Source organism: Gadus morhua, chromosome 11 (genome assembly GCF_902167405.1).
Source record: "Gadus morhua chromosome 11, gadMor3.0, whole genome shotgun sequence".
NCBI lineage: Eukaryota > Metazoa > Chordata > Actinopteri > Gadiformes > Gadidae > Gadus > Gadus morhua.
Window position 1 is genome coordinate 11,868,888 of NC_044058.1, and position 11,319 is coordinate 11,880,206.

Genomic DNA, 11,319 nt, shown 5'->3' on the forward strand with positions numbered 1-11,319 from the left:
AGAGCAGGGGAGAATTATGAGGGACGCCGAGGGCCCCGCCTCGCCCCCCACCCAACACCCCCACCTCCGAGGAGACCCTATCTAACAAGGACACCCGCTTGCTCGTCCCATTTGATCCGCGAAAGTGAAACTGTTAATTACGCAGAGAGGGAAGACAAAAAAATACCATCTGGACTTGATTCGTCAAAACGCCAGAAGTAGGCAAAAAAAAAAAGAATCGACTTCCGTAATTTTTGTAGGCCTAAGCCGTGAGTAAATTGAATTAGCCTATTAAAAAGACGAAAAGCATGGAGTATGTGGAAAACAAGAGGCACAATTGGTTTATAAACATTTATTTTTCCATTTTCCCAAACTTTAAAAAATATGTGACTCCCCACAGATAGGCCTACCGAAAATAGATTATTACAAAACACTCACAGTAATCACATTTGATGATGTCTGACATCATGTAGAAACGTAAGCAATGGTTGTAATTGTCTTTTTTTTTTCAGGCCATAGTATGAACATTACATAGAGGACAACAATAAAACCTAGGCCTAATAGCTTAGAAAATACAATGAAACATACAAATTTGATTTTTTTTGTTTACTACACCTGAGGTGTTTAATTGGATATACTTTTGTATCCGTTATAAAAATTAATGATGAAAAGGGTCGTACCTAATGAAGGGAAGTTGCTGGCCACTGTGTAATCTCTTTTTCGTCTTTGGTAACATTTATTCTCTATCCAATTTGACTTGGCTTGAGTCTTGCCAGTAATACGCCAAGATCCGTTTCATGGAATGTAGTTAAAATAAGAGTGATGCTGAGGGAATACGGCCAACTATCGAAATCGTCAGCAAGTTAATCATCACATTTCCAAATGGGACTCTGCAAATCATCCTCTTCACCACATATTAACAGACGCACCATGTAAAATAGCTGCAGGGCGACCTCTAGTGGTAGATAGAAGGCACTTGAATGTCACTGCACAAATAGGTTCGCAAAACCCATGATGCACTTTACAACCTACTAGAGATTCGTTATTGCTCGATATGAAACACACCAACACGTCATTAACTGTATCTACAAGTAGGCACACATAAGAAAAACATGCATAGCTAAACAAGTTTGTATCTAGATACAACTTCTGTATTGTGATTTGAAGATTGTCAACATATGGACAAATGCCTACGTATTGTGCGTTCAAAGATAACCTGACCAACATCCCATTATACAATCTACAAGGAATGTTGCTTGGATATATTAAGATCTCTTACAGTGTGTGTGTGTGTGTGTTAGTGTGAGTGTGAGTGTGAGTGTGAGGGTGTGTGTGTGTGTGTGTGTGTGTGTGTGTGTGTGTGTGTGTGTGTGTGTGTGTGTGTGTGTGTGTGTGTGTGTGTGTGTGTGTGTGTGTGTGTGTGTGTGTGTGTGTGTGTGTTTAACTATTGAGCTTCTCAACTTCTTCGGCCCTCACGGTGGTCAGCTGGTCATCATGTGTCTCTTCCTCCCCAGGAACCTTTGAGCAAGAACGGGCAAAGAAAACGTCCCATATAATTCCAGACAATTAATATTGCAAGTCATTTACATTAAATACTAATATTTGATTTTTAATACTCTGTACTGTTCAAAAATTTGCCCAAATGTATCTTAATCATCATGATCAAGTTACCTTTGGGAAAATTGTGGCGCAGGAGAGAATTCAAATTGAATCGATAAAATCATGAAATTCTAAAATTATTTGGCCCTTGGGGGAAATGCTAGATATTTGTGAATCGGGGAAATGGTTTGGTGAGGCCTTGAAAGGCTTCGGATAAACAAGGCTGAACAGAAAATGGGAAACTTATTCCACCTTGTGGTTGAGCCTAGTAAGACAACTGCTGACATTCCACAAGCGGTTATTGTCGCAAGAGCCCCCTCTTTGGGTTGTATGACAAACTGCTACCATTTCTCTTCAACCGTTACTAACTTCCTTTACTTGTAGTTAATATTGTTAAGAAAATAATGTTAATATCTATCTATCTAATATCTATATCTATATATGTTATGCAGCCAATATATTAGGCTTATATAATTAAAAAATGATAGATGCCTGCACATTATAGCATTATTTGGGAATAATTGTAATCAGTGAACACACAATTATAGTGTGAATCCTAAGACGTTACCCAAAAGTAATCGACCCATTTTGATAGGCTGATTAGGATTCTGTTGCTAAACAACAGACTAAAACACATTATCAGCATCTCTCTGATAAGGTGAACCCACCTCCCAGTAGATGCTGTCTTCGTAGCAGATGGTGTCTGAAGGAGAGCCGTAGATGGGCAGCTTCAGAATGAACCCTGCATAGATACAACCCGTTTCAACTGCTGATACAAATAACTCTACTAGTAGTCACTGGACAGAAAAACAATGCACAAAGGTTTTAGGAATAAGACTCTGAAAATGCATTTACATTCCAAACAGTACTCCAGTATATAAACATCGATGCAACAATGACCCCATTTTAAACAGAAGAGCAAGAACACACTGAAATAAAATGTACAGCCACACATCGGAATAAAACGCCCAACGGTTGAACTTCACTTCAAATGTTCTCCACGCAGAGTATTGATCCAACGTAATGAGGAGCATATGGGCCCCGTACTCACCGACGATGAGTCCCCCACCTAGGGCCATGCCCAGGGTGACCACTAGGGAAATGGCCTGGAGGCCACCCTGTTTGAAGCTATCTCTCGCCTGACTGGCCACATCGGGGAAAACGTCCTTCATGCTGCAACACACATTCACATTTGCAAATTTCCTTCTCATGTTGGATGACGTTTGACCAGGAGGATATCTAAGCAAAAACTCCTAACCAAGTGGAGAAGAGCCCCTTAATTCAGTACGGTGACACATTTCTAACCTGGCTGGAGACAAATGAACCTATCCCTATGTTCAGCATCCCCTGAATAGGCCTTCCCCCAAACTGTACTAGAGTGTGTATTGACAGGCGACTAGTTTTCCTGCACACTGGGTGGGTATGAGGACATTAGATGAGCCTTTCCTCCTCCTACTCCTCCTTCCTGATTAGCGGTGGGGGCGTGGCAAACTCACCCGCCGCCATAGATCTCGGTGGTCGCGGCGGCAGCGGTGACAGCGCCGACGATGGCGCCCAGAATCCCGGGCATGCCGTGGAGGTTATGAACGCCACACGTGTCCTGAATCTTCAGCTTACTCTCCAGGAATGGCTGCGATAGGGAAAGTAAGCAGGAAGTGGCGTTTAGATGGTCTCACAGTACAAAGGGTTACAGTGTGCTAACGTACAAATACTGTTGGTTTGCATGGCAGCATCACAACAAGTGAGAGTGGATTTTCAGGAACTGACAGCTCCACACAAACCACAGTGACCAATGTCAGGGTGGAGCGGTTTGAAGTAATTTCCCTTATGGAACATTATCAGTCCCTATTGTCAACACTCTATAACATTTGTAACATATGCAACCATTACCATTTCAAACCGGAGTCCCGTGCTGTATATCAGGTCCCTGTGACCTTATTAAGACACACCAAACCCGACTGAAACGTTGGCTGCTTACCGACAGGTACTTGAACCCGAGCACGGAAATGATTCCCGCCAGGAAACCCACAATCATGGAGCCGAACGGTGTCAGCATCATCTCACCCGCGGTTCCTATGGCAACGCCACCAGCCAAGGCAGCGTTTTGGATGTGGACCTGAAGGAACAAGGTAATATTGGAGCGGAGACCGAGAGTCAATTGTTGAATATCTTATTGCCAGAATATAATGTAAAATATATGTTAATATTAGAGACACAGTAAGCAAATAAGAGACAGAGAGTTGGACAGAGAGACAAAGACAATGCAAGAGTGCTTGTTCTTTAGCATTTACAATTTATTTTCAAACAGGAAACTATAGGCCTTATTCACCTAGCGGCCATCTTGGTTCTAGGGTGGAACTGAATACTTTAAGAACAAAGATGTCCACCGGGTGAAGAAGGCCCATTGAGACATCGGTAGATGTAGAACACAGCTGCCGTTCTGAACTAAGATGGCCGTGATTAAGGAAGTAGATATAGATCCACCAAGGGCAGCAGGTTCAATGCGTCACATGAACGTGGACACCACCTGCATCCTCTGAACAATAGCTGGGGCTGATGTGCGATAAGACTGAGTGGGGCTGGGGAGACGGAATGCATCATGTGACATAAGGGAGTCATGACAAACCCCCTTCACAGTTTAGTTGATGTGATCAATTGATTAGGCACTAACGGCAGGTCGGTGGTAGTCGCTCAAAGCAATCACTGTCCTTATTCTGTCACCTGCTTACGTTTCACCCCCCCCCCCCCCCCCCCCCTTCTCTCTAAAAGCCCAGTTCAGACTCGTTCCCTTCGCCTCAGGCTCGATCACCCGCTCTTGCGCCCCCCCCCCCCCTTCTCTCTAACTCGTTCCCTTCGCCTCAGGTTCGATCACCCGCTCTGGTGCTCTTCCCCTGTGGCTCGACCACTATCATTGCAGGAAAATTCCATTTTGAACTCAAATTGATTGACAGTTCTAGATGCCGGGGCTACGGCAGTGATGACATCCCAACTTATACCATGTGAGTAATGATTCATAGGAACAGGGGAGTATCCAGTGTACGAAATCATGACAGCTGCGGCTCTTTGACCAGGCTCAGAATGGTTCATAGACTGATCTCCACTGAATGATGTAGCTGTCTGCTACTGCTTATGTCGCTTTGTGGAGATTACGAACTTCGTACTAAGCCTTTGACTACCACTTATAAAGGACAACTTACTCCTACCAAGTGCTTCACTACCAATTATTTTAATGTTTAATTTAAACTCCTCAAGCTACTATTCCCTATTTCAAGCTGTAGCCTATATAAACTCTATAATGTGTTGGGTAGAAGAGTCTACAAACCACAAAAAAATAGTTAAATTGTTACAATTTGTCACTCTTAATAAATGTATCCCTTCTGCTTAATAACCAAACTCTGAAGTAGGTTTCACATGATGTCACGCATATTCCAAGCCGCCATTTCAGAGCTATTCTAACATTACAACGCACATTTTTGGTCAAGAACTACAAAGAGGATTTCTTGGAACTCCAGCTCTCCAGCTCTCCAGCTCAACCCCCCCCCCCCCCCCCCCCCCCCCGAGGTCTCCCAACAGCGCCCGGACCTCCGTGTGCTCACCATGTCGAGCTTGCCGTCGTGCGCGGTGAGGGCCGACATGCCGAAAGTGGCCAGCGTGCACGAGGCCAGGGAGTAGTAGGTGTTCATGGCGGTGCGGTGCTGGTCGTCCCCGTGGGCCGTCACCGCAGAGTTGAAGCTGGGCCAGAACATCCACAGGAAGAGGGTGCCTGGGGGGAAGACCGTACCAGTCACACTCAGTTTGGATTTCAGCTTGAGAAAAACCAACTTGATTGTCAGACAATCCATCATTGAGCCTTATTTATTTTTTTAACACCGTAGAACATTGATCTTTGTGTTTGTGCGGGAGACTTATGCATTTTGGGGATATTTATTGTGTGATGTCAAATCTATTTAGATAATTGAAAAGGATAAAGTCACCACCTTATATTATGTATATCTCAGCTACTCTTAACTCCCTGAATCCTTACTTGAACGAAAAGAATAAGATAATTGAAGCTGAAATCAGAAAACAGAAAGAGTTCAATTTCTAGTTTCCTCCAGAACTGCAGTAGTCCCTGCCTATGCTTTAAAAACAACTGCACAATTTACGTGAACGCGTCTGCCAAGTGGGTATTGATTGCAGTCCTACAAGCCTACCCTAGAAGACCCCTCCCTCCAACCCAGCTGAAAATGAGACCTGTGGAGCCCCTGCACCGCGATGAGGGACTTTACGTAAACCAGATTTACCGATCATGGCGAACAGGTCAGAGTGGTAGACGGAGGAGTTCCTTTTCTGGCTCTTGTCGAGGTTGGGTCGGTACAGCACCCGGGTCACCACCAGACCGAAGTACGCCCCGAACGTGTGGATGGTCATGGAGCCACCGGCGTCTCGGGCCTGGAGGGTAGGAACAGAGGTTTTAACACTTTTGGGAAAAACTCGAGGGACAAGTACGCCACATTTATCGACTGGAATTTGTTGGGGAAAATGTGCATGGAAAACAATAAAGTCGTGAAAGCTAGTTCTGTCTCATAATACCTGAAAGAAGTATTGTACTTTTAGAACAGACCAAGCCTACATTGAAGATTTTTGTAGATGAATTTTCTTATTATGAATAATAACCAAAATGTTACTTACCCCCAGCAGGCTGAGTAGGATATACTCGTTGATGGAGAACAGGGTGACCTCAAACATGGCCATGACAAGCAGCTGGACCGGGCTGGTCTTCCCCAAGACCGCCCCGAAGGAGATCAGCACCGCACCCGTGCAGAAGTCTGCATTGATCATACTGGACCGGACAGAACCAGGTGAGCCATACGGCTTTAAACACAAGTTAAAGTGTACAGTACAGTTACACTGTAGTACTGCATGGCATGGACTAGGCAAGAGAATTTGGAGAGGATAAAATGAAAGTTGTTGCTGGTGCGAGGGAGACAGAGTAAGATAATACTGTGCCAGGTATGGATGAGAGGGTGTGTGCATTAGAATTTGTTGATGTGAGAAAATCCCGTTGCCAGCAGAATATCAGACAAGGAAAGTTGTCATAAAATAAAAACTGTAAATCTCTGCCAAACTCCCCCGAGGGGTTCATGTGCTGCCACAACCACATTGAATTGTCTACTTTATATTTCATAAAACAAGCACACACACACACACACACACACACACACACACACACACACACACACACACACACACACACACACACACACACACACACACACACACACACACACACACACACACACACACACACACACACACACACCTCTCCACTCCGATGTGGATCTTGCCGCCGTGAAAGCCGTGGAAGAAGCCCTGCATGAGCGTGGCCCATTGCAGAGAGAAGGCGGCGATGAGGAAGTTGAAGCCCACGCTGCTGAAGCCATAGCGCTGCAGGAAGGTCATCAGGAAGCCGAAGCCCACGAAGATCATCACGTGCACATCCTGGAAACCTGGTGAACAAACACACAATACAAAGGTTTGCATCAAAACGGTACAGCGTTTAGGTCCCCTAATTACACCGATTCTGATACGAGGCAGCTTGGAGGGATTTCTGATCCATGTCGTTACGAGCATGTAGGGGTTAAGGGGACTTGCCTACAGTCCCCGTAAGTCCCCGGATGCCTACAGGTAGACTGTGGACATTGGGGGATCTAACCTTCTACTCTTTAGCTGGTGGTAGAATACCCTACACATCCTGCGCTCAATTTTAACTGAAAATATTTCCTCAGTTAATGTTACGTTTTTGTCTTTATAAATTCCGTATTCCTCTCTATTACACTCAATCAAAAGATCAAAGCCTTTAAGGAGTTTGGTCCTCAAATCACAAACCACCCTCAGAGGGTCATAAATGGGTCCATGCAGAGGCACTCAAGAGTGTCTGGACCTGACCCATACAGCTCCTTAGTGGGGGGGGGGGGGGGGGGGGGGGGGGGGGGGCACCCAGGACAGCTATGGTTGATACAGAACAACAGCTAAAACGATTAAGATCAAGCCTGCTCAGGAAAAACAAAACTATCGCTACTACATTTACCACTCCAAAATAAGATGAATCATGCATTGTAAGTTGAGTGCTGTCAATTTCTTCCAACTGCAAGAAACGCCTAAGTATTACACATTTAGGATTGTGCAAAGTTTGTACAGATCCACAGTTTTACAAAAGGACACTTTCTTAGCTAGGAAATATTTTTTGATGCTGTCCTCCCCTGTCAACGTAACACAAACGGATTGGTCTTCCTACTGCCCTTCTGCCAAACCTGCTGCACAACATATCATTGTGCGGAGACTAGCGTTGTCATGGTGATGACCACTGTCATGGGGAGGGGGGAGGTCCCTGTTGGGCAGTGTGACCTAGATGCACATCTCGCCATCCTGTCCAGGAAACCGGCTCACCGCGATGGGAACGAGTGATGAGAGTTCATCGCAAAAATGCAAGTTCGATCGTGTTGACTTTGCCATCGTCCAAAGCTGAAAATCCAGTCCTGTACCACAGAACCAAAGATCTATCGGCTCAGTGCACTAGCAAACAAAACTATGCAGTGGCCTATATTTTCTTAGGCTTTATTTTCTCAAGTTGTGGCTGCTCTACATGATACTTTCTATATTTGCATCTACCACACAATGTGGGAATCACCCCCCCCCCGCCCAAGTTGTTATAATAATCTTATCTCATACAGGAACGTTGCCTGCCACCTACAAACAGAGCAGTTCCGCTGATGAACACCTAAAAGAAAAACAGCAATGTCTCACCTCTTCCCAGGAACACATGCATTAAGGGGACAAGGGTGAACCTTCATGGGCTTAGTTGGGTAAACAAGATGCTCTGAATCGTGGGATAACACAGCAGAAGACTGTTTCTTAATCAAAGTCTCACCTCAACTCTGCTTCCTGCTGTTTACCTGACCCTGCACTGCTACGGGTGTCATAAATTGGCGTCTCAGGTGCCAGCAGCACATTTAGAGAATTAAAAAGGGGACGAAGATTTGGTCGAATGTTCCTTGAACTTCTTAAGGAGTACTTTCCAGCCCGAAGCAGATACCTCCAGAGCTCAAAGTACTTTGTTCTTTGTTTTGAGTGGTGATGAAGTAACCGGCCATCCATACATTGCCATCATTTTAAACAAGCTTGCAATTGAAGCGTTAACAGCCACATCAATATTGCAGGGTGGTGCAGCTCTCCCTTAGTCAACAGACTGAAGTCAAAGTTTTATGGTTGATTCAATGTTTAACGGATGTAATTAGGTCAAACGAGTGTGTGCGCATGCCAATATGTAGCATACAATGTCAAAGTGTGTCAGAGATTCTGCAGTAGCTCCGTAGCCCCACCCATCTCCTAATGAACCTTTCACGTGTTCTAAGACGCTGCTGAAGAACCCCTCAGAGCGTTTCCCCTAGGCTCTAAATACCTGAAAAGAGACCAGATCTGTCTTCATAAGAGAGGGAAAAAAGGCTGTGTTCCAACAGGTTGGGTTGGACAAACGCCAAGGATGTTGAGATCTTGTTAACTACCTGTCAAAGCCACACACACACACACACACACACACACACACACACACACACACACACACACACACACACACACACACACACACACATACACACACACACACACACACACACACACACACACACACACACACACACACACACACACACACACTCCAAGCAGCATCTATTGCCAATAGGAGAACCAGATTTTCTGATTTTCTCTCAGAACAGTAGGGTCACCAGAAGATCAACACAGAATTATAATAATTAAAGTTAAAGAAGTGTTTCCAATAAGCATGACAGACACATTTTTGCTATGCAGGTGAGGAAGAGCTTAAAATCTACTGGTGAGGGCTAATCGGCTGTCATGTGTTTCACTGTGCCAACAACACTAAAAACCTGTTTAGGCCTACGCCGTAGCAGTAAGTAATGATGGGGAAAACATTTCCCCTAAGCGTTGGGAACATCGGTGGACCAGAAGAACTCTTTGTGATCCAATCACAAGGAACAATGGCTCCTCAGTAAGCCAGCCCTGTCCCATTAGGAACCTGTTTGGAGACTTAAAATGTGCTCCACCATGTTACCAACCTCCACTGTTAGACACTGATTGATGAGCGGGAATTGATGTAACAACTGAACTAGCAGAATGTTATCTTTTGTGTCTTGCAACATTAGAACTATAAGAAGAATGTGTGAATGACCTTGGATTTCTTTGAGTTTCTATGCAACTTCCTAAAATGGAGAAAAAGCACCCAGAACTTCAGTTCGGCCTCTAGGTTATAAACTTTCAAAAGAGGGCTCAAAACTCTTCTGCGATAGCATATATTATAAAACATAATTTTATCTTCAACTTTTAAAATCATTGTTTATTGATTTTCCTGTAAATGTACTTTTTTGAATGTGGTTCCTGCCGAGGCCTAAAAAAATGTTTTGTTTCTGACCGGTTTCTGACCGACCCTGTCAATTTATGTGCGACCCAAACTATTTTATGAGCTTTAAAAAAAAAAAAGAAAAAAAAAAAAAAGAAATTGATGCAACTTTAACTATGTTTTGGTACAGCATCTCTTCATTCTGTACAAGGATGAGCGGATTTTCTCTTTCAATGAAAACAACCTACCTATCATTCGCTGCCGCTGGAAAAAATAAAATAAAAAAATAAAATAAATTCCCTATCTACCCATGACCTCAACTGACAACCAACAGGAACCCAACTTTTTTTTTTTTAGGCCCTAGGTTTAGCACTTTATTTATGGGCTCGGTGCAACATCCTAAAAAAAGTTGACTTTGTGACCAAAAAAGTCAAACTCAACTCAAAATATTCAAGTAAACAAACACGTAAAAACAACACATTTTCAGAACGTGGCCTTTGGAGCCGCCACTCCCTCCCAGGTGACCTTTGACCCTTCCTCTGCACTCACTTGGGTAGCGATAGTAGAAGTCGTTCTCGTAGTCGGACTGGTTGCCCTTGTGCCACAGCTTAGCGTCCGTGTCGTGGTTGTACTGCACCAGCACGCCGAAGAGGATGATGAGGATGATCTGCAGGACCAGGCAGATCGCCGGCAGCTTTACCCGCATGTTGGTGGCCGCGCCGGACATGTCGGCTATGGCTATGGGACTGTCGCCGTGGGAAACTTCTTCTTTTAAAGCCTGGCTGGAAGAGTTCAAGGGAGAGAGGGAGAGAAAAGGAGAGAGAGAAAGAAAACAAAAAGATCTAATCCTACTGAACACTCCTCCACACACGCACACACAGCACAACGGAACTATCTCTTCAAGCCGTCCCTTTGCTCCCTCTCTCCCTCGCAGTGCAGAGGAACGGGACCAAGAGCTGTGTGGGTTGCAGAGAGAAACCTGCAGACAGACCAACAAGTTCATTCAACTTGTTTTGTTTTTGTGACTAGCCGGACCACACCCACCAACCGGGGCCTCTGCCACCAATTCGATTTGAGGCTGTCATAACTCCTCCCCAATCTTTACCGCCCCGACCACCTCCCCCCCCCATAGTGTTAAGGGGGTGTGTGACCACACCTGAGCTGAATAAGTAATCTCACCTAGACATTTGTGTTTTGAGAACATATTACTTTTTTGGACCTTGTATACATTTTTTCAACATGAATTGGTGCACGTTTATCTGCTTTTTTGTGTCTCCACAAACATGCAGCAATTCGTGAAATGGTACTGCATGAGGTTCATGTTGAGGTTGTGAACCACTGGATTCATT

The 11,319-nt window shown here is 44.6% G+C and overlaps 1 protein-coding gene across 1 annotated transcript; it reads right to left on the bottom strand.

Moving 5' to 3' along the window:
* Positions 1–316: 316 nt before the first annotated feature.
* rhbg (Rh family B glycoprotein) lies at positions 317–10,978 on the bottom strand. The gene is made up of 10 exons (XM_030371277.1): positions 10,520–10,978; positions 6,881–7,067; positions 6,250–6,400; positions 5,862–6,009; positions 5,175–5,341; positions 3,557–3,694; positions 3,075–3,208; positions 2,630–2,751; positions 2,247–2,320; positions 317–1,497 (listed from the first exon to the last, which is right to left on the bottom strand). The coding sequence occupies exons 1-10, from the start codon at positions 10,971–10,973 to the stop codon at positions 1,420–1,422; spliced, it is 1,653 nt and encodes a 550-aa protein (XP_030227137.1). The 5' UTR covers positions 10,974–10,978; the 3' UTR covers positions 317–1,419.
* Between the last annotated feature and the right edge of the window lie 341 nt (positions 10,979–11,319).